We start from the raw sequence: 24867 nt of genomic DNA, 5'->3' as shown, positions 1-24867 counted from the left end.
AAACTGAGATGGCAACCATGATGGATTACAGTAAAGCCTCAGAGAATAGCTAACGTGGCTGCAGACTCCTTTTGCTACTGCAAGAAGGATTTTTTGTTTGATTCTAGCAATTCAGTGAATAAAAGATGATTATGGTGAAATGAAGTAAACTTAGTTTTAGAACTGTACAAGTACAAGTCTACAAAGCAGCTTCCATCAGCTGGCAGTGACACTCCTCAGTTCATCCTCAGAGCTCAGCTATAAAAAGGTTTGGATTTTATGATTTGTCCAACCTGGATAAGTTGGAATATGACCCATTACAGGCAGCTAGAACAACAAAAATAATAGTGAAATTTTGAAAACAGCCAATCTTCTCTGTGATTGTCTCCTTTGCTTATGTAGATTGATTGGTTTTGATATGAGACTGTTTCATACCCAGTTGAAAGTCCTCTGTAAGCTTATTTTTCCTTCATGTACACATTGTAATTTTTCAAAAAGACATGACACAGTGCTTTCTTAAAATAAGATTTTTAATATTACTTATTATCATAAAGATATATTTACACACTTTACAGAAATAGAAAATAAAAACACAAAGCTACGCATGAAAGGAAAAAATAAAATAAGTACTCCAAGAGCTAAAGCTTATCTTTTATAAATTAGAAACCAAAAGTTCAAATATGTACACAGTATTTCAACCATTTCTGATACACTTGTTTTATTTATTTATTTATGTCATTTATTTTTGCCCAGTTCAACATCAAAACAGAGACAGGGACTGTACATTTGGCCTGGTGAGTAATATGAGCACACACCATAAACAGAATATAAGTTTCAGGAGTAATACATTGTCTTTTTAAATGGTATCTGCTTGAGACCTAGTAACACTGTCGCGATGGCGTGTAAACCTACAGACTGCATCTCTCCTCAGATTGTTCTGAATGTAGCTGATCTCGGACACAGCGGTTACATAGATGGAGAATGTGTCGCAATCAAGGCAGGAGGGGCCTGTGCTATTCTGGGGGGAGGAAGTCTCATTTTGAGGCTCCAAGATAATGACAGATCTTAGTCATTTCCCATGGGAGATAAAATCTAGTTATCCTTTGGATTGCCCAGCCGGTGGAAATGTGTGAATGCATTGGATTGAATATCAGCCACTTGATCTTGCAGACACCCACTCTGAAGGCCAACATGATACAGTTTGATGGGCTCGGAGATTCACAAGGTAAATTCATGGAATGTGTTGCGTGCCAGCTCTGTTTCCATTTCCACAATGGGTGAAGTGTTTGGTTCGGTTTAATTCTGAAGGAATTTTATCTGGTAGAGAACTGAGTATAGAATGACAAGAGGATAAAAATACAACAACATAAAAAACCTTGTGTTTTTCTGTCATCTTTTTATGACTAGAACTATCGGGAAACAGAGATCAGTGGCTAAGCTAATATTTTAAAACCTGCTGCTAGCTTATTCTCGTCCCCAACCAGTAACACAAATCTGTCTCTCTGCTCATCCCCACTCCTTACACACTCCCAGCCAAATGTATTTGGACAAAAAGAACTAAACACAACGGGGCAAGTTCTCAGAACAAACATTTTTCTACCAGGAAAACATGCTAACAAGTGCATAGGAACATTACTCAGGCCTTGTGATGGTCACAGAGAAGAGGAACTGGAGAGGAAACATTGAGAGGATAGGAATCGTTTCTCTTGTGTAAGCCTTGCTGGAAAAGACCATTAAGGAAAATGGTTTTGCTCCCCGAGCATAATGTATTGGTTTACCATTTCAGTTTGAGCCTGGACGTGCTTGTCCTTCCACACCACAAGGCCCATTAACCTGATGTGCAGGGGAGGACTGTGGGCTATCATCTACAAGAAAAGAACGCCTGAAAGCTTTCACGTGTCCACGACATATTGTGCTGCAGACTACTTTTCTATTTTGTTACATCCACAAAAGATACAGCTTTTCACACTGTATTCAAAAAGTAAGCTTTGGACAACCAGCTAGACAAGAATCAGACAAAAAAATTGTCACAATACACTGGAAAACCATTCCATACCAAGAGACTCTTGTTTTCAGGGTGTATTTTTCCAGCAGCATAATGGAATTGCAAAAGTGCAGCCTTGCGAACCCATACAGAGAAGTCTTGGAGCAAAGCCACGTCTATTTGTTGGGACTAGTTGACACCGGAGGCTTTGGATCAGTGGGATATTTGGCTTTTGATTTTTGGATTCAACTGATAACCAGACCAAGATTAAAAAGAGTACTTCACATAAACATTGGTTTGCTCTGGTCTCTGAAAGGGCAGCATGGCTGGTGCAGATGGTGAGGATACATTCATGAAGAACAGTGCGGATACAGACGTTGCTCGGCTCCGTAACAATAACTTCTGAGATGGGGGAAATATTGATTTGAACCCCTTTGTCATGACCCAGTCTACTTCCAGCATCCCAACTCCTGCGGCTTTGAACTTCCATCCCCAGCTCATATCTCCCTACTATCTTCCCCAATAATACATGAGACATCCTGAGCAAAGCAGTCTCACTCCCGAGGAGCATTAATGAAATCTACATCTCTGTCTGAGAGGGTATGAAAAAATAATGGTGGAACTGAAATTATTACTCTTCACAGTGCCCTAGGATTTAATACATTTTTAATCAAGGTGATCTTGGCTAGGTGGATTACCACTGTGATTTTAGATGCTCTCTTAATAAAAGCCTCTCATGCTGGGACTGAGAAGCCTCTGCGTTTCATTATAATATTTGCATGAGACATGGCGAGAGGGAAAAGGTGTCGAGAATCTAGGTTAACCTGCTGGTTGCTTATGTGGTCAAAGCTGAATTGAAATATGAGTGTTTGCTGATTGAATCGCGTCAGATTTTCACTACTAGGAAGTTTCTCCGCACTCCTAATACACAATGAATGATTGCAAGGTGTCTGCTCTACAGGTTACAGTCCTAATATGTTACATGGTTACACACTGAATCAGCAGGGGGTGGAGGATTGGAAAGGGGGAAGGGTGTGGTTTCAGTCTAAGCCAATTTAACAATGAGCTCAGACTAAGTGGCCCCGGCCAGCCTTGGGGAGATCCATCTGAGAAAGCTTAACTCGAGGATTTAATGAGCGTAATGATCAAAGCCACGACCACCTGTGCTGTGGAGGGGCAGACTAGAAAGGCAACTGTACCCAACATAATGTAGGGAAAGGATCACGACTAGGATACATGGCTATACTGGTGAATACATAGAGGGAGAGAGTAACGATACAGTATACGAAAATATGCTCATATAAGCTTTAAATGTACTGAATGTTTGTGTTCTGTTAAATAAATGCACAAAATAGACTGCTCTAGTACAAGCCTCTATCACAGCACCCTGAGAAAAAAGAAAACTACGTAATTAAACACAGAAAAATAAACATAAACAGTAATATATTCCAGTATGATGGAAAGGCATAGCATTTCGTCAGTGAAAGATATCGGTCAAAGGGTCAAAACCAGCCTTATGCTGAATGTTAAAACAGCCAGAGCACTAGTGGTAGGCTGATCATGGTGACATATTAACTGAGCTGATATTTACTTTGAACTGCTTCTTTTTTTGGTCTAATTTAGCTGTCCTCCTCGTGGGATTTCCGTTTGCAGAAATTTAAAAATGCATAATGTGTCAGTGTATCAAGACTTCAAACAAGAGGTAATGTGTTTCTCCCTAACCTTTCATTCCTTCGTTCCTGGCAGCATTGCGGAGAAGGTTATTATTTGGCACTTCATTAAAAGGCAAGGCAGCCTGTCGGTGGAGCAGACTGCCCCTGCCAGTTAACAGTCGTGTAGAGCAGCTGCGTGGGGCAGCAGTGTGGTGAGAAGGCTGGGGGGATTGGGGACAGGATTGGGATTGGGATTTGGGGTCAAAGGACTCATCCAAGGTGGGACATGTTACAGTAACCTTGAGCGTGTCAGTAATACCCCTCCCGGAGGTGCTAATGAGTTCAGAAACACCAAAATAGCTTTGGATTAAAGAATCACCTCAATGAAGGAATTATTCTGTCACTCAAATAGATTGTTTTGACAATATGTGCTCTCTTTTCAGTCCAACTTTACTTTGCATGTGGACATACTGTCATTAGGCGGTACAAAGCACCATTAATAATGATAATTAAGTGATGTTATAATGTCATTTAAATGTGACGTTCTTGCTCTTCCGTTATAAACCTTTCCTTCCTGTTTGCAGCAGGCATCCAGAGTGAACTTGATATTTGCTATTGTCAACTATTAAAACTGACACTTCCTCATAATCAGCACCCTCACCCGTTAGCAAAGCCATTAAGTAGCTACACAGCAATGAAATCAGCGGCTGCAGTAACCTTGGATTTGAGAGATGGGAATACCACACCGTGGAGAAGTGACAGATGCTTTAAGACTCAGATTGTTTTGACCGGGCTCCCTCTCCACCACATGTCATGCAAAGTGTGTGAGACACTCAGGGAGATCGCTATGTTTGGGCTCTATTAAGCAAATGATAGAAAAATTGAAAAGAAAAAAAAAAACACTTGGGAGAAGACAGAGATAGATAAGTAGTGAGGGAGTGAGAGAAAGAGAAAGAGAGAGACAGAGAAACAGAGTCTGATAGCTCGGGCTCCATAACCCCCACCCCCCACCCCCCTTCCCTGCCCCCAATTCCTCCTAGAGCTGAGGGTGAGCGGCTTGTCCTGATTTTTTTGTGGACAGAGTTGCTTGAAGAACCAGCAGGTGCTATGGACATCACTCTTCAGGCTGGGCAAGCGTAGGCCCTTCGTTGCAAGGCCCCCCAAGGCAAAGGAAGAGCATAGAAATCAGAACCTGGGGGAGGGCGCTCAAAGCAGTGCCTGCAAAACAGGAAGACAAGAAAAAGGCGGCGTCAGTTTTAGGATCGCCACAGTGATGGACAGTTCATGAAAACATCGGTAAAACCTCGGTACACCAGCTTTTTACAAGACACAAAACATGCGTACTATCTGTAGAGTGGGTTAAAATGCAAATATCTCACAACTGTACTTTCATGTTGTGACTTTTGTTGTTATGTATGATCGTCACAGGAAATGCAATGTGTTCACTGAGTTGAGCACCGCTATCATAAGAAAATGCGTCTACAAAACAAAAACAACAGTCTTCGTTCACAGCGAATCAGCTTTAAAGATGTCAGGGAGTAGTTTTATTAAATCTGTGGGAGTAATTTGAAATATCCCCAAATTAACGCTTTTTCTTTTTGCTTTGAAAACAAATTATCCGCCATTGTTTTTTCTGACTCCTGCTTCTCTGTGCTGTGACTCTGCTGCTGGCCCCACTGCTGCACTGAGCCTGTGGCAGTTGCAATTGTAGCGTCCGTCATCCGACAAAGTAAAACTCGATGGTGGTGGGAGTGGTGGGCAAGTAATGTAATCAGTGTATGCCCGTACCACTGTGTAACACCGGGGATCACCGATAACCGTGGCAAACTTAATCATCAAATGTTTTTTTGTTTCATGAGTCCTGCAGACATTTCAATTTCCTCTCCAATATGGACACCCCTCGGGGAGTTCCTGCTACATCTCTCTCTGTGTTGTACCTTATGTTATCTTGCTCTTGAACAACTGAAGAAAAGGCTATCCCAGACATGATCCAACCAGATTTCATGGTCTTTGATAGAAAAGCACGTCAGGGAGTGAGAAACACAATTGTACATCTGTCTATAGTGCGCTCGGGGCAACAGAAGACTCCGTAACAATGAGGAAATCTTTTATCTTCCCTCGTCTTTTATCTTCTCCAGTTCTCTGATTATTTCCCAAGATTTCAGATGAGTACTGAAGTAAGCTTTGTTGCATGACAACAAGGTTTATGTAATGATAAGAGCCCGCGTTTGTTTCAAGATGGCATATTTCTATGGTAATGTAATGCCAGGAGAACTGATGTACGGTATATCTAATCTACAATGTAGTTGTATTGTTGTTTGTTGCCGTCCTTTGTGTCCACAGGGTGATCTCAGCGCTGCAGCTACTTGAAGTCATACTACATCACAGAGTGAGTGTATGGGAGGAGTTGCAGACCTGCTCTACATTGTTTTGATGAAAAAAAAAAAAAAAAACCCTTTGGAAGACTCATTCACTGAGCTTACTCACACTCACGGTCTCAAGGGGTTTTCATAAATTGCCTGCGGCTTTAAATCTGTAATATCCTGTCCTCTTTTAGACTGTCACTGGCATGGCTTAGATCCAAGAGTTGTAATAGCACGTTCGGATCTGAGTCTTCTCAGAAGCTCAAAGAGGATGACCCAGGTCGCCATCTTTCTTCTCAGAGTTGCTCACATCTGGAAAGTATAAGGATGAAAAGTCAAACTCTGCCTCAGGTGTCTTAAGGAATAAAAGATGAGCTGCTTATAGCGCTGAATTGGGCAGATGTCACCAAATAGCAGGGAGTTGGTTGATGGACACTGTCAAGACATTCGTAGCTCTTAATCTCTGTGTTAGCAGTGCAGTAATTAAGTTTAGCCAAATAACGACATATCCACATACAGTCTGTCTGCCAGTCCTCAGCTGGACGTCTCCATTGAACTCTAGCTTTGATCAAACAAAGTGCATCTCCAGCTGCTTCCGGAGGTGTTTTTCCCATCATCAGCTCAAACTGGAGAAGAAAGCAGGACGCATGAGGAAGAACAGAGGCTTTCATGGCTGCTGGAAGGCTGTGGGATGGATTGATGTAGAGATCGGGTCTTGTGAAGACTTAATTCCTCCAGTCAGAATACATCAGGCTGAGGCAGAAAGAAGTTCAGACTCTCCATGGATCATTCTCTCAGTGAAGGTTGGTAGCTAATGTACATTCCCACTGCGGTCGGGTTGGGGTAGACTGGTGCGGTATGTGAAGAAACCCCTTGAATTAGATGAACTATGAACTTAGCAAGCATGAGAGGAGAGGCAGTGGGAAGTGAACAACAAAAAGGAAATCTTCAGCGTGTTGTGGTTTAAGTGGTGTTTGCAGAGACAGCATTGTGACTCACTGAGCCGTTCACTTTTACAGAGCTTCACAACTTCCTGAAGCTCCCCGTATTGTGTGGCCGGCATTCTGGCACTGAGCACAAGCGCTGACCGCTCGACTCGCAAAGAGGATTCTCACATTTTATTGGCAGAGCGAGGAAAGTTGGAGGACCCATGTTGCCCTTCAAGTGCAGACTGCCCCGGTCTTGGTATTTTACTCATTGTTTTCACCTTTGTGCTCAGCCCCTTGAGCCCCTTATTGAAAGCAGAAGTGAGTTCAAAAGAGGTCTTACCCATTCAGAAATATATTATCAATAATTCGCTATAGATTGTAAAACCTGTAGAGAAAAGAGCTTCCAATCTTCTATAGCTTTGATCCCTGTTTCTTTAAAACTGATTAACCATGCCTTGACGCTCTCTGGCTGCAGCCTCCTCTCACTATGGCTTTAATTTACAGCAGCCCTCTGCAGGTCAGTGTTGTATAGTCGACACCTCCTGCAGGGATATTGTGTCTTGTCGAGTTTCCCTGTCTCTCACAGCGTCTGGGAGAGACATGTGAATGGGTCCTGTGCTTCCAAATGCAGGGACAAAATTGCACTGCTGCTGCCTTCCTCTCACAGAGATTAGCAAGTGCAAAGAGATTTTTGATCTGTATATACTGTAAAATTGATAATGTTGTTTAATTAGCTGTTGTATGTTTTAGTTTCTCAATGAAGTTTGATCTGTTTTTCTGTTGAACGACAGTTTGTTTTGGTTCAGAATAGAAAACCAAACTGTGAAAAGGTGATAAGTAAAATATTATCTCTGATTTTCGATGAAAGAGTTTTCAAACAAAGCTGTGTTTTACTCGACAGCAAGTTAAACATTCCCTCACGAGGAAAGTGGTGCCGCCAAGAAACCCAACTCTACAAAGTGTTATCTTTAGAAAAGAACGTTTTAATTGACTTTATCTGGCAGAGAGAAGAGACGTATGCAAGCTGAATTGACTCAAAGGTTGGGTTTCTAAGGATAACTGTCTTCCATATGAGGAAATAAATGACGTATCCTTAAAAACAACCTCTACTATGGAGGCATGTAAGCTGGTAGGCTAAGGTCCAGTAATCTGTTAAGACATGCACTCTTTTTCAGTGCCAACAATAACATCCTTGTGTTGCAGTTGAGTGTGGCTGCGGTGGACATTAACAGAGTTTCTAGTGTTCCTGTAAGAGTTTCCCATTCGTCATCGAAAAACATCCAAACTGATTCTGCCAACAAAGTATTTCAAATTCCTCTATGAAATTGTTTCCTCACTAGTCAGCAGTTATAATTGAATATATTGGGAAGTGCTTTTGCTCAAATTCTCTCGAGGAACACAGAGCTCTGACTTGACAGAAAGTTGGACACAAAGTTGGTACGATAAGCAGATACGCCTTTTATTCAGAGTCACTGGCTGTTTTATTATGATGGCACGCTTTGCCAAACAAAAACCTAACAAGCATCTATTCAACCCTGAATGCTACAAACTCACCTTGCTCTAGAACGGCATGGGCCCCTTGTGGGAAAGACGTGGCCGTGGGCGTCTCCTCTTCCAGCCGGCCGGTCTGTGGGTCTGACCGCCCCTCGCAGGGTTTTGCTGGACCATTTTTCTCACCGTAGCCGCCTCTTCCAGCTCTCTGCCATGCTCCGTGGAGGCCATGGGACCTGGAGGACACACATGGAGGAGAGACCAATTAGATCCCAGTAAATGGTATTTCACAATCTCTTCTCACTCAGAGTATCACATTTTGATTATGAGCCAAGTCCTTCAGTGCCTACGGAAAATGTGTAGCAAGATCCGAAGAGGGATCCCACTGATAATGGATGAGGAAACAAGAGACATGTATAGATAAGTGTGTGTGTGGGCCTCTTTAAGCCCACCCAGCATTAAAGCTCATCAAGTCAGTGTGGTAAAACCAAAGCACAGCAGTTAGAAGTGAGAAATCCGAACCCTTGTGTCTCATGTCTCTGTCACTCGCCAACAAAGATTACAAACACCACACAGCACCAGACCTCATGAAGGTGAATCCTGTCGCAGCGTTTCATCCGAGATTAGGGATGAGTTTAATAGCGATGTGTCTTACAGAGGATGTGTGTGAATGTCTTGGGTGTGTGTGAGTACATGTGTGTTTGAGAGCGATCCCAGATGTTCTCAGTCATCTTTCAATAAGTGTGGCCTGATCCCCTTAAGCCTCTCTTTTCTAAATGGTTTGGTCCACCTCAAGTGTCTCTGTGACCTTTTAACTTATCGCAAACTGAAAGACCTCCTTTTGGAGTTTTCTTTGAGAAAGTTTTTGCAGTAATATCCTTACTTGTAATAGGATATTTAATGTGGATGATCTTTTGCACAACAGCCAGGTATATGTTCCAATAAGATTTGAGTCAGAGCAGAGAAGGACCTTTTATTTGGGCTTGTCAAAGCAATGAAATATCTTAGTGGGGAGTTGTTGTATGTATGACTTATACTCTGTTGCATTTTTAATTTTAATGAACAATTCATTGTACATAAACTTTCATTACACTCATAAAAAATGTATTATGTTACTGAAATGGAGCTGTGTCAGTGTGATTAAAGATCATTTATTGGTTGACTTCAAGAGAGACAAGAGACAGATTTAGAATATCTAAATTGAAGCAGCAGAGACACTCCAAAGACACTGGCACCTACATTTCCAATAATACAACACAGTAACATCTTTCATTAGACCCCCTGCCTCCTTAATCACCACTTCCTCCAAACAACACATCTCTAGATTGTAATGTTGGCTTTTTGTTAGATATATGAAGCGTCAAAACAAGACTGAGCTCCCATCAGAGCCACAAAACACATCATACAACTGATTTCACAAGTTGAGGAAACCTCCCTGAGAGTGCATCTTTTCATTTTTAAGAATAAATATGTTTTTGTGATCCTATCTGCGTTTCTAAGACTTATTCAAAGCTGCACCCCCTTTCTCAAGAGAAATTACAAATCCCCGTTGGGCAATTCCCCTCAAAAAACTGATTGACATCACTCACATGGGGTCATGACATTCCTGTCTCCTCTTCTCAGAGACACAGGCACCATTTTTAGAATTCCCAAGAGAATGACCTTCCTTCACTTTACGGGGGCTCGGGTGAGGACACAGCTTTAGATAAGTCAGACAGTCGACTGCAGAGGTTTGGAAAAGCAGCAAGTAAACTGAGGACAGCAGCTGAGCAGCTTACGAAAGCCAACATGATGCTAGGTTCCTGCTTCCTTTAAGATTCCTTTCATTGGTTTGTGTGTTTAGTTGTGGCAGAGTGGTGATACCACAGGCTGTTATATGAACAAGACACAGCTGTGCCCCCAAGGATGTCGTCTGATTGAACGTTAAAAACTGTCTCTAAAGCCTGCGTTCAAAACACTCAAGCTTCTCTCATAGCCAAGATCAATTTGTTGAATGGAGGGCAGCTTTCTTCAAGAGCAGAATTCAAAACACCATTAGGAGGAAGGCTAAGTCTCTCGGCAGCCTTTTATAATTGTTGACCTTCAGCTGTGGCATATTGAAGACATTTTAAAAGAACAACTCTCCATAGAAAAAGAGGAAAAATATAAAGGTTTCTGCCCTTCAGGTTCAAATGATGTGATAAAGTGAACTGCACCACGGAGCTAGACAGCTTTTTAAATGTTTTCGATGTATATCCCTGAAATGCCAGACGTCTCAAGTTCCATTTCCACACTAATCTTCTTCCACAAGCACATTACACACTATATTTGTGGGTGAACAGTGGGCTAATTCATTTGCAGCAGGGAAAGTCTGTGTTGCATATTTCCACATCTAAAGCCCATCTTTGCCCCTAGGAGCACTAATCTGCGCATTATCCTTTTGTTATTGTTCCAGATACACAGCGAAAGAGGGACGCTGATGCTCTGAAGGCTTTCAGCTCATTTCTTTTAAATCCAGAGGGTTGAATGTAAAAACACTCTGTGTTTGAGTAGATTTTGTGGGGCGCCCTGCTTCCTTTGGCACCTGAAAAACCATTTTAGTTGGGGAACACACAGAAGTTGAAGGCTGCAGTCTTTGCCATTTAAGGTATCGCTATGCTCGAAATTGACTAGTGTGCACGATGTTTCGTCGGATGTGGGATGAAAAGCCCAGCATCGTAGATTGGGGCAAGATGAAATAATTCTTCATCTTTGCTTGGATACACCTTCCTAGTGTTTAATTCAGTGGTGCTATACCAAAGTCAAATGTACCAACTGCTGATTACCCAAAGGTATAAAGGTTGCACATGAATAAATCTTAAATTTATCCTGGCTAACATGCTAATGTTTTAGCCAAGTGGCCTTCATCAGAGAATCAGTACAATACAATAAATTCAAGGCTACGGTTGTTGCTTTTTTAAGGTGTCGATATTCTTGAAACCAACCAGTTTATATGATTTTAGACGAAGGTGGGATGAAAAGCCCTCACCAAGTAGCCAAGCCAAGTAGATGAAATCAGTGAATGTGTCTCAATCATATAAAAGGTAAATGGTATTGTGATAATACCAGATTTCGACCACTGCCTCTTGTAACTGTGTTCTGAGGAGCAAGAAGGCACGAGGGGTATGGGTCAAAACTGGAAATGGGATTTGGCCAAAGTACTCTCAATATTTGGTTTCAAAAAGTTATATAAATTGTCAGATGGAAACAACATTGAAAATGGTTGGGGAAGGAGGGTTTTAGACACTAAACTTGGCCATTTTGACAAGCAATTCGGTTAAATCATACTGACACCTTAAACGCCTGACAGTTATACCTGAAGTAACTAGAGTGCTACACAATGACCAACCCCAGCTTCTACAGTTAAAGTAATGGGCTACTTTAACAGGTGCTGCAAGCACTTGCATGGAATCACACGCAGTTGCTACACACACACACACACACACACACATACACATACTGCAATGCAACGTGGTAAAGTAATTGTACCTCAGCTCACACAATCATATGCTGTTCCTCTCTGGGTGGCTCAGGCTGTCATAACCCAGGTCCATAATGAGACAATTTAGATGTCTCCTGCCATAGCAAGCTGTCAGCCACTGCTCGGCACTGGGGTTTGAAGGGAGAACATCTCGTGATTCTCTTGACAAATCTCAACCCATCCAATCTGGCTACAGGATAGAAAAGTGTAATGAAAGCTGCTAAAAATAAGCCGGGCCCCAGTGATAACACTGGCAGTATAGATTAACTCTTGCAGCCTGTGGGGAAAGCTTGTATCTGTGTGACAGATATGACATACAGCAACAGCTAGCTTTGTATCTCCAGTTGAACCCATATAGATTGAATGTGGCAACATCTGTTGCATCTGGATAAGATCTTTGATTGTTTCGACGGCAGGTTAATCATTGGATAATGCATAGTTCATCTCCATAAACAATAAGATATCTCAACTATCTTATTGCTCTGAAATTGGATCCAGCCTCTCTGGTATCCCATTGATCTTTTCCCAGGAGAGATTCCCATGTTTACGTTCAGCTGGTAGAACAGCAAAATAGCAGGATAACACATGTCTCACAATAACATGGGTCTTATCTCAGTTTCTGATGACCTTGGAGCCTTGGTTTTACCCTCTTTCTACCAAATCTCAACACGTGTTCCCCCACTTGGTAATTCCTTAATTAAAGTTTAATAAAGAGGGAATTTCAGGAATGCCTGGTTATTGCAGCTACTGCTGCATACATCGCTAGCGTCTCCTTGTAAAGGAGAGGCGTAGGAGAGGTAGAAGTGGTCGGGCAGAGAAGAGAGTAGTTGACAGTGTCACAAACTGGCCAGCCTCCAGACTAATGATGAATAGCTGGTCGGCTGCACCCTAATTCCCCGCCCTAGTTTCACCACCACCTCCTATGGTGATATTTGTTATGTTGTCTTTTTCAAATGGCTGGCTCTCCATCTTATTATGGCCCAGCGGAAAGTGTAATACTGACAGCTTATTCCTGTTGATTCCGCAACAGTCTATCAGTGGTGCCTGGAGAGATATACGTCTTCCAGCACTTGTCCATCCAGTCAGGGAAGAGAAATGGCTGTCCTCTGGTTTAATGCCAACTATGAGGACACCTGATGAACTTGGCAAGAGCGAACTGTATATCACAGTGCTGTGTATCAATGCAGGAACACAGACAGCATGGCAAATGGGCCAGAGCTGCTTATTAATAGTTGTAAAGCTGATTTGTGTGTATCGCCTGCCAATACGACCACATAGCAAATGTCTGCACTTGTAAATGCATAATGATCATGTTTTTTTCTGCCACTCAGACAGAAAAGATTAAACTATACCAGCCCGTGAGTCAAACTATAGCAGCAAGTAAGTACAGGGCTCTGTTCACGGTTAAGACACTGTTTCATCAAATGTAAACATGCTCAGTCAAGCATGGCCTCCAAAATGTAATCCTTGCTGTGTTTAATTTTCTCCGTGTCACTGCAAAATGATTTGCGGTCCTCTTGAATCTTATCTGTTTGTTTACTTGTCTTGCTCATCACTCACAGTCACACTGATTATGAATCAATTGCACGCAATCTCATTGATCCATTTTCTCGGCTGGCTGGGCATCTCAAAACATTTCATCTCTCCTCTGTGTCTTTACTGTCCCAACATCACTTGTCTGACACCTCTGCGCCATAATTCTTGCCCACTGCAATTTGTGCAGATGTATCCTGATAAGTAAACAACAAACAGCTGGGAAAATAGGATCTGGTCAGTCCTGAAATTAGGGGACTTAACTCTGTGTGCCCGCGGTGTGATTGTACTTAATATTTTGGCATCAAAAACATTGTTCATGATAAAAGCTGGTTAAATAGGAGTTGGGTAAGCCCACCATCAGCCCAACACTGACAGACTGAAATATTCAGTCTGAACTCAATTAGATGGATTGACATGAAATATTGTACAGAGATGTATATCCTCGGGATGGATTCTACTGACTTTGGTGAGCCCTTAATATTACTGCTAGCACCATCTCAACAGCTATTGAATGGATTACCATGATATGCAGCAGAAATATTAATGTCCTCCTCAAGATGAATTGTAAAAACGTAATTTTTCATCTGGCGTGATCAGTCAACCTGATTTGTCCAATTCTTTGGCAGATACCTGCATCCTCAGTTGCACTTGTATGTGCTTAGCAGCAAACTTACAAGTGTACAGCCTGACTGTAAACTCATCGTAACGTCAGACATTGTTTTTTCTGGACATTTCTGTTTTGAAGTCTGTCATTGCAAATGTCGCCATCTTGTTGGGTTTTTTTTTTTAACCAAAAGTGACCATATTTGGACAAGAAAGTCCAGACCTATAAATGAAATCAGAGTTTTTTTGTGCATAGAAACAAATATCACTAATGACTGGATACTCATTAAAGGGATTTTATTAAACTGGCAGAATGAGGTTGTTAAAAGGCAGCATTCTGCCCACGGGCTGCAAGTTAAATAGGTCTACGGAACATACCCTAGTTAATCATCTTCTTTTCTTTTTTTTTTTACAGCAAATGAGATGATAATGTACAAAATGAACAACATGCTGTATTAAATAAGACATAAAACTGGCAATTGAGACAATAAAACAATTGTGTAGTTTTTTCATAAGCTTACATACAATCAAACATATTAATGAAACCAGTGGAGACGTAGCTGGCCGATTGGACAAAATGGAGGCACTTCTGCTTTGGTGTCAATTTTCAGACCCATGTTTTATACAGTTTCTTTTATACAGCCTCACAGAGCTGTTAGCATACCTGTTTACTCTCAGTGTTGATTCTATCTGAACTGACATTCTCTCTGTTTACCACTTTGATTGGACTGAATCAGAGATTTAGTTAATGCTTACCTTCTTTTCACAATCGCACAACATATTCACATACGAAGCATTCCTTCACAGTGTAATAGTGGATGGTGTTTCTATTGCAAACATAACCTGCCACATTATAGTATTTGTGTGTAATCCTTATGGGCAACAGAGGAATATTTGTGTTAGTAGGAGATAGGAAGAATAAATACCCTGGTGTGTGTAGCCATGGTTATTACCATGACGTTGGAGGAGCAGGCCTGCTGTCTCCATCGTGTGCCTCCCTCCTTCATTCACTAAAAGTGGCTTTAGCTAATGAATCCCTCTATAGCATGCCATTACCACAGACATACTAACCCACACAGCCAGACAGAGACATGTCATGGGCAGAGATGCTTCCACTGCATAAGCACATTAGGGGATCAGGATTATTTGGCCAGGGATGAGAAGTGTTAATTGCGCCAGATACGTGCCAAACATTCTTTTAACCTAGAATAAGCTCCTGCTCTGCTACAGCATCACACTGGAGATTTGCTAGCAGCCTGATGGCCTCCCCACACATTCATCCTGCACATATGGAATGGTGCCTAACTAAAGAGGCAGTCCCTTGTTGTTCAGCTTTCACAATCCAACATTTAGTGTCGGAAATGCTGCTTATCGCATGCCTACCAGTAAGTCTGGGCCTTGGCAGAAACTGGTACCAATTGCTTGCCGACTTTCAGACCACGTTACCATGGCAGCCACCATGAAAGGCGCTCAGTTTAGAGCAAAAAGAATGACATTGTCAGCTGAAATCGACCAGGTTTCTCAATTTACAAATTTCACTGCACACTGTGAATGCACGATCAGCCCTCTGACTGTGTCTGCGATGTTTTTAACCTTAGTGGGCCACAGCACTTGGCCTCCAAGTGTTCCTCTCAGGAGGGGTTTGTTTTGGTCGTGAGCACTCGCCTTTATTTCTGTCGGTGACTGTTTGATATGCAGCATTGTTGTACTGTGATAATGCTAGGCTTGTGGCTGAGTTGAAGGCTGGCTTTGTCTATACAAACTCCAACGAGGAAACCAAAGTACATGAAAAGTTGCTGCAGCTTTTAAACTTAACCCCTTGCCCGCCCTGCTCTCAAAGCGACCCTCCCCTTCAGAGCAAATTAAAAACAAACTGTGCAGCCTGCTAGTTTCAGGCTCTCTGCAGATGCCCCTTTGAGTCAGTGAGCCGCCTGTGAAGTGTGGAGCTATATATGCTCCTGAATTAGAGAGTGTATGAAATGATGAGGTGTGAGACTGCATGCTCTGCTATGATCAGAGCGCTGTGAGTTCAAAGGGCCGGCAGCAGCATTGAGCCAGCTAATGAAGCCACTGACTCCCCTCACCTCTTGACTGCCTGTTGGTTTATTCAAAATCCCACTCCGGTTGAAGGGGTGAATTTGTGGCTAGAAGGTTACTGCAGGTTGGAGCCTGCTCACCATGAGCAGAGAAACAAACATATAATAACTCAGAGGGAGGATTTCTCCTCACAACTTCCATCGAGGAGAGCAGGGGCAGGAGAGATGCTTCTGTTAACAACAGCAGGGTAAATCTTTTGCGCATGGCAGGTACAATAGGTAGGTAAGGCTACCAACCGTTGCCCTAATCTCCAGAGATTGCATGTCAAGGGCAAAGGGATCCTCCAACCATCCGTTTCCATGGGCACGCTAATCAGATGTGAAACACAGCCCCTCCCTTCCTGTGTCATCACTCCCCCCCATGCTGGGAACCTGCGTGCCTTCTCCCATTTGAGATGTGGGAGAAAGAGAGAGACAGAAAGAGGGAGAGAAACGTCACTGCGTAGGGTTCACTGCAGCTTTTAAAGCCTGAGGGGACCATCGCCTCTCCCCATAGCACATACAGTACTATTAAAGGGAAATAGCAGCAACATTGCATCAGACTGTGGTACGTCTCAGCCACACTAAAGGAAACAAAACAATGGCTCCGACACCTAAATCTTCACTGGATAGATGAACCCAAACAAGCTGTTATCATTATACTTGAGATGTATTGCAAATGTATGCTAAACCACGTGTGAAATACCAAAATGTATGTTTAATGCAATAGGCTGTGGTCCATGATTTTGCATTGCATCACATAAAACTCAAAATCTTGGTTTGCGTAGACATCTTCCTTAGGATTAATTCATTTTTGACAGTGGGATGATCTAAAACTATAACATAAAACCACATCAACATCTCAGTAGTTTAAGTGTGGCCCATGTGATGCTGGACAGGTTAAATGCTTGGCAGCACAGACAGTAATAAACAAAAACTGTGGCATAATGATACTTAGAAACTTATTGAATTTGGTCTAAGATGCATTTTCTTGTTACATATAAAAGTGTGATTTGATTTAAATTGCCAGTAATTCTTGATATTTGGATGGGTCATTTGTTTTACTTTAACTTGTAGTACATTTAAATGATGTCTAATGAAAACAGTTTTATTAGGAAGGGGAACAAAGCACCTTTGGCAAAAGGTTATGCAATGAAACATAGTAAGCAATTCCGTATCAAATATTTAGCAAAGAAATAAAATTCATGGGGATTTTTTATGGACAGGTTCAGCTGCTTTGTGCTGCCGGTGAGCCAAAGTTGAATGTTTATTAGCCCTCTGTGTTTATGAGGTTTTCATGAGCTGGAAGGATAAACTGTTTGCCTCATGTGGAAGCATGTTTATGAAATCCATATATTGTTTTGCTCTTGTATTTTTACAAACATCTGTTCATGCTCAGGGGCCCTGAGAGCAGGGAGGCCTCTCCTGAAGAGTGTGTGAGACATGGGGACACAGCGAGGGGCCCTGTCCTGTGTATTAGTCGGTGGCAGTTCATTTGATTGACCAACGTTTAGGCGTTTAAACCTGTATGTGTGAAATAGTCTCCCAGGGAAAATAACAGTTGTGATCAAAGACAGATCTACTGCGATGAATAATGCATGATTTCATAAATGAATGATTTCTGTGTTGTCACAGAAGGGCCCCACTTCTGTGAAAAGAAGGAAGCGGTCTTACAATTACCGTTTTCAGGCGTTTAATTTAAGGCAGGATCATAAGGTGCATGACAGTTTGAAACCACGTGAGGTGCACCACAACATCCCTTAAATCTCTCAGAATAAAGTGACATCCTTTAGCCTCAGGCTTTGAGTTTAGGCAGATCCCAGAGGGGGCTCAATAAATGAACCCAAAATCTCTCCTACAGTCCCACTGCACCATTCACAGCCCCAATCCACACTGCTATCTTCACAGCAATGAAATCCTGAGCAGCCTAACAACAGCCAGCTGTGCAGCGCTTTTAGCCACACATTGTAAGAAACCTCACTGCTCCACGATGGCGCCTATAGAGGTTTGACGTTAATGGTGACAATACCCTAAACCATATTTATTTGATTCACTTCTACTCCAACGCACCATTTTAGCTGCTGAAGTATGACTCTCTACCACAAATGACATCTCTAAAGCAATACACAGCAGTCATATTTTTTAATTCTGAGTTCCTACAAATTGAGCATGAAAGTAATTAAAGCACCTGCGTTCCTACAGACCGCAGTATTTATTCTGCGGTCTGGCAGCCCGTTAATAAAAATGTCCACTCAGATCTTGATCAGGAATCTGATCTGCCTGGACTACTGCTATAAATGTAACACTTAATGTTCAAAAAGAGAGTCATAAATCACTTTAATATTGGACACTAGTGGAAAACAGAGCGTTTGAAAAAAAAATATCTGGCTCTAATTAAGTTGTAAGGAGCGCCCTGGGCCTGAGGATAGGGTCTGGTGATCACATGAGGTCTGGTTAACACAGGACCCCCGTCTGCACACCCCCACCACCCCTCGCCAAAACCTCTAGGTTGTGCCCTCAGAACTCAAAGGGGGGTCTGGACCGCAACATACATAAGGGATCAGAATGGAGTCAGAATTTACAAGCGATTTAGCATATTTAGCAGAGCAGCCAAGAAATGTCATTATCTCACATATGACACGAGTTAAGATGGACTAGATCACCAGCTGTGAGTTTTCAGATGGAGCTGTGACTTCCTTCACCACGGAGAGCTTACACAACCTCTCAGCTCCCAGATAGCCTCTCTTCCTGTCCGCCTCTTTATTTTTCTGTCCCATGGCCCGACTTTTATACTCCCCCTTTGCCTTTTTTCTTTCCCTTCGCTGCATTTGCTCTCAAGGGAAGATCTAAGTGAGTAGATTTATTCATTCAAAGAGTTCTGAATTGCATTACAGCAGCCCAGCAGTCACATATGCCAAAGTCTTCAACAGCTCAGCTCTCCGGGGAGTGCTAGCCCAAAGGTTAGCCTTATATCCCTACCAAATGAGTTATGATTTCTCACTAAATCTCTTCCTCAGCTCCCACCCACTCCAGAGCAATTGAGAGTGCCATTCACCGAGCTCATGTTGGGTGATATTATACAGATGCAGAGTGGTTTATCACAGAAAGCATTATTCTTTTAGAAATCTCCTCATTGCCACACTGACTTGCGTACTGTGAACCCTATGGCAGTCAGGGCTGGAGAGGCCTAAGATAACATTGCAATAATTTAAAGCTATATTGGAATCCTCGATATTGTCAAGTCAAATCAAAAGCACTCCATAAATGCTACGACTGGGCAACAAATCAAACGGTCGAAGAATTAATTAATTTGATTGATTAATGATTCATGAATGATTAATATTTCGATGTATTGCCCCTTAAACCCATATTTCATCAGTTTGCAAGAGAGACCTGGCCAAAATAGCAGCCGTGCAAAATCACAATATCGTAAATAATTTAATGTGGAAAGTGGATATGGCTACATGAGTCAGAACCGTCTAGTGACAGGGAAGTTTTTTAACAAATATCCTCTACATCACCGCTGACAGAAATTCCAGATATAATTCCCACATGGCTGAATATGGGACAACACATCCAGAAATATCATAAATGGTAAGCTACCACAATATAAATAATATTGCGACATGACAAATGTATATCATCTCACATTATATACTGTCAAACACCCACTGCTAACCGAGCTACATGGACATAAAGTATACTGTCTGCATCACAACAACATTGTTCTGATGCTACTATTTAAGCCCACGGAAGCAAAACAAATGACAAATCAACAAGAGGATAACAAATCACACTTCAGTCACATCCCAAACACAACTCATGGAGTGTGTAGTGTGTGTGTATACGTGTGTGTGAGTGAGTGTGTGTGTGAGTGAGTGTGAGTGTGAGTGTGTGTGTTGTCTGCAGCAGATAAACTCCACTGATGCTGCAGGCTTCTGGCTCTATTTCCTGGTAATGCTGCATGAAGAGGAAATCCAGGTTCTTTATGAAATGGATTTCATCTGACCCTGTGTGTCTGTGTGCGTGTGTGTGTGTGTATGTGTGTGTGTGTGTGTGTGTGTGAGACATAAACCCAGGTGGTGCTCACAAGCTCCTGTGCCTCACAATTTAAAAAAAAGGAAAAGGCCCTGTGATTCCCCATAATCCTGTAATAACCTTTCCACCGCTCCCCCTTTGACACGAGTGTTTGCCCACTGTTAGCATGTTATGCCAGGACATCTGGAAAAGTTTAGCTGCTTTTGTTCTCGTAATCACGTCTGCAGGCACAAACACCTTCTTCACATTAGAAAACAGGGGATTATGATTTAAAGCTTCCTGGTTACGGTCGGTTTAGATCTATAGAAGTTGTTAACAAAATAATAAGACATAGCTAGGAGGTGTTTTAGGTGCTTAAATGAGTGGCTGCATGTGCTGAAGCCCTCCTCTTTCGGCTGTACTTTGACCCGTAACCCTTGATTGAGCATCTGAGCGAGGCGGGTCGCAGTACAGTATGTAAGCATGATGGTGGTAGAGCAGCCAGCCCCAACAATACATCAAAGTTTAATATGGAATAATAGCACTGCTGACAGCTCTCATAAAATCCCAAGCAGATGATTCCTCTGCCAGATAATGGCTCTGATCTGGGCCTCGTGCCCCGCTCACACACAGACACACACACACACACAACTGGCTCACCTGTTCAACCCAGGCCTCACAATTACACCTCCTGTGTGTATGTGCGTATGGGCAGATGTGTGTGCATGTCTGAGCCAGCTGCTATTGTTTTTATGCTGTGCGTCCCTAGGTGAAGATTGGCAGGGTGTCTCCATGGCAGAGAGAGAGGAAGCTTTGATGTGACGGACGTGAGAATGTTTTGAGAATAAAGAGTGTTTATGTACTAGTCTTAAGAGTTACACAGGGAGGAAGAGTGATCGGCCTCTGGATGAATTATGGATACTACATGTCTAAAGCTGGAGCCCACTCTTGAGCCAGAGTGCTTTTCAAGGATGGGTAATTGAAGTGCACTGCTAAAGGATGCTAATATTACATAGAGACAGCCACGGTAGCTCTTTTAGTGTACTGAATGAATATTGTAAGTAGCATTGAGGTTGATTGCCTGTTGCACTAGGAGTTCTTGCTAATATGCAAATACATCCATAAATACAATCAGGATTCATGCACACTTCCACACCCTCCTCCTGTATCTCAGTCAGATCCAGGTCTATATTCACACACACACACACACACACACACACGCTCTCTCTGTCTCACTCTCTGTGTTATCTCTCTCCTCTTTCTCAGACACACATGTACACACACAGATGCCTGAGAGAGAGAGAGAGAAAGCCCACTGAACTGGAAAAGCGTTTGTCTCAAGATGAAAGGCTTCACACCCACTGCCTACATGCAGAGCCTCTTCCGACACCTTCCCGCGACAGCGCATACTGTAGCAGAGGCTTGTGCTACGCAGACACACTCCAGCTAGCATCCCTCCCCACACCCATCAACGCCGCAACACACTTGCATCCCCTCCTCTCTTTCACTCCCTTTCTGTCTCTCTTCCTCTCTGTCAATGGAGCTCTGATACTACAGTAGCAGCAGCAGCCGGGGGACAGAGAGAGCTACATAAGCGGCATGACTCGAACAACGTTGAGAAGGATAAGCTCCCATGAAAGCCAGAGGCACGGCAGCCTTGTTTTTCCCCGTCGCTGGTGTAGCACGGTGGGCTCTCAGGCGTGGAACATGCTTAGCCACACGCAGGGCGTGAAAAACGACACTGACCATGATGCTAGATAATTGCTTCCCATTTACTCATGTGCTGAGAGGCTCAGACAAAAATAGCATGTCGCTGTAACGAATGTGCTGGGAAGCATGGGGACTGTGAGTGCTGTGGCCGCAGATCGATACACAGAGTGGACAGCATAAAGTCTACACAGCATCTCTATACAGCACCTAGCAACATATACAGCATCTTACTATATATGTTCCTAGGCCTGTTTTCTTCCAGGATGTGTTGTATGGAATATAATCATGATGCTACATCTTTCCTATCATTTCTTTACAGCTTTCTATTAAATATAAACACAGCTTCTGTCAGTGTGGCTTCCAAGCTGCTGTAGTTGGTGGGTAGGTGATAATCCAAAGAATGCCCCAGACATTTACACAGGCCTAACTGTTGTTTTTTCACACCATAATGTTACCTGCATCACATCTGCAGACTGCCCATCGCTCTCCAAACTAACCCCCCCGAAGCCACATTTCTCACAACCCATTTACTCCCATGAGCCATCAGAGGGAATATGCCCTGCCCCTGTGTAATTGTCCAAAGTCAATGTTTTCGTTCCAAATTTTAGACATTTTGGATCCACGCTGGAATTGATATCTAGTCCAACAATGGCTCCAGAGACGCGGCAGCACTTTACGGAAATTTACTGTGACAAGGCATCAAGAAAGAGCCCCACGGGAGACAATCCATGCATCTGGGATCTGTGTTCCCCTCATCGATGCGTACAACAATTACAGTCCTCATTATCATCACCACGGGAGGCACGCACGCATATATAGGTGCTGTGTTGCCTTGCTGCACAATCACAGCCATGTAATAATCATAAAGCACTCGGGTCAGATGGAATACATCAAGCCGTAAATGAATCAGATTCACTCCACCTCACAGAACATGTGCCATGCATATCTTACATTTCATAACAGCCACAACAGTCGCCCATACATCCAGCACAGCTACAGCTCCACACATGAATTGTCCATCAACAAAAAAGCCTCTTCATATTTCATCTCCAAGTCTGACAAGCTTTCATCAAGGTGAGGCAGGGAGGAAAAAAAGGATCGATCTAAGCTAGAAAACCACATTCAAGTTTACCATAAAAGCCATGGCAGTACAATAGCAGACAGTATAACCACTGCAGTGCAGTACTGTATACAGCCAGGTGCTGATATTCCTGCCTTTTAGAGCCCACACAAGGCTAACCATGCTGGGTAACTGATCAACTACAGCTGCCTGCACGAGCCAAAGGCAAACAGAGAGAGAAATAGAAAGCGGAGGGAGACGACCGGCGACGAGGCTGGCCGCTCCTGTACTCACCAGCACTGGCAGAACACAGCAGAGACACCAAGAGCACAATCACCAGCGTCAGGATCTTCACATTCATTTCTGCACTCCCCTCTGGCTCTCCGCTAGTCACTCGCTGATATACTGTAGTGGTGTGTGTGTGTGTGTGTGTATGTGTGTGTGTTTGAGTGTGTGTGTGTGTATGTGTGTGTGTGTGTGTGTGTGTGTGTGTGTGTGGATGGGAGGGAGGGAGAGGGGGAGAGAGAGAGAGAGAGAGAGCAGCTGAGCGAGCAAGAAAGAGAGAGAGACTGTTTGCTCCCCTGTGTGTGTGTGTGTGTGTGAGAGTGAGAGAGAAGTGAGTGTGTCAATTTGTGGGAATGTGTGTGTATGTGTGTGTGTGTGGTGGCTCCCTGACTGTGCCTGTGTGTTTGTCTAAATGCGTATTTGTATATCAGTGTGTGACAGCGCCACTCCAAGACTGAAGGCACGTCTTTATCTGAGCTCTCCCACGGAGGTGTGTGTGCCGGTGTGTCTTCTCCTCTTCTGTCAGAGAAACAGCAGCGTGAGCCAAGTTCAGTGGAGCTGTGAATGCGCTGGAAGTCCGCTTGCAGGTCAGCCCGTCGGTGCGTGTGTGTGTTAGAGTCTAGTTGGTCATGTGGCTTATGTATCATTGACTCTGTGGGTCACGGAAAAGCCCCCTCCCGCCCCACCATCACCCATCCTCTCCACCCCTTTTCCACAAACATGCAAGTGCACATGCACCGAGGAGAGAGCAGGAGAGAGGTAGCAGAGGGAGGGAGGAAAGAGAGGGGGAGGTGAAGGGTGGGGGTGCATGCAGGTTTATGATAATACCCAAACAGATGCTCGTGTTGAAAACTCTTTGAATTGCAAACAGGGCTGCTCGCCAGGAATCCAGGAATCAAAATACCAGCTTATTGGGGGGAAGTAGATGAAAGAAGGGAAGGTGTGAGATGAGGTTCATGCTTTCCTGCTTTTGTATCCACGCCAGCTGTATGGACCCTTTTCTTCCTCACACTATTCTTTACCAACAGTGGCGCTGGCAGCCGCGTCTCGAAGGAAGGTATGACTTAAATCATTTGCGCCGTTTGAAGTTAGCGTCCGTGACAGTGGGAGTAACCGCAGGAAAAAACTTATCAGACTCTGCCTGATCCCATCGCTCGCACTATTTGTTCCACCGCCCCCTGAAGTCATTTGTTTTATTTTATTTTTTTTTTACACAGATTATATTCTTCCTGTGAACAAAAGCCGCAAGAAAACCACCACCCTTCTTGGCTATAAAATAAATCAACTTGTTTTTTTTTTTCATTTGTTTATCACACAATAAACAGGAAAGGTTGCATTTCTCGCTGTGAATTGTGAGAACTGTAAGCAGGCACTGGAAGTACAACAAGTTTTCTTATCGCGTTTAGCCACAGAGCAACATCAATGCTACAAGTTTGTACGGAGCCACTTGAGAAGAAAATCGTTCTGGAAGAGCTCATAAATTTTGTATGTATTAAACTATGCATCAAGAAACATTGAACTCCACCCTATTACAGCATTTTATACTCCTACGCCCTGTCATAAGGAGTCTGCGGATCCGGTCCAAGTGCCCTTGGCAGAAGTAATAAATATAAAGAAAACTGAACAGCTCACGATGTAAGTGAAGCTATAAATTTAATCACAGCTGTAAAAAGTAAATATATCA

At 43.1% G+C, this 24867-nt stretch overlaps 1 protein-coding gene and 1 long non-coding RNA gene across 2 annotated transcripts in view; one reads left to right on the top strand and one right to left on the bottom strand.

Moving 5' to 3' along the window:
- LOC115568550 (uncharacterized) overlaps positions 1–24867 on the top strand; it is an 83061-nt gene that overhangs the window by 10584 nt on the left and 47610 nt on the right. The gene's annotated exons all lie outside the window — the stretch shown is intronic.
- apln (apelin) lies at positions 672–23416 on the bottom strand. The gene is made up of 3 exons (XM_030395903.1): positions 23193–23416; positions 8462–8634; positions 672–4833 (listed from the first exon to the last, which is right to left on the bottom strand). The coding sequence occupies exons 1-2, from the start codon at positions 23257–23259 to the stop codon at positions 8468–8470; spliced, it is 234 nt and encodes a 77-aa protein (XP_030251763.1). The 5' UTR covers positions 23260–23416; the 3' UTR covers positions 672–4833; positions 8462–8467.

Source organism: Sparus aurata, chromosome 18 (genome assembly GCF_900880675.1).
Source record: "Sparus aurata chromosome 18, fSpaAur1.1, whole genome shotgun sequence".
NCBI classification, from domain to species: Eukaryota; Metazoa; Chordata; class Actinopteri; order Spariformes; family Sparidae; genus Sparus; species Sparus aurata.
The sequence above is the reverse complement of the archived record's forward strand: the minus strand, read 5'-3'. Positions and strand labels throughout refer to the sequence as shown.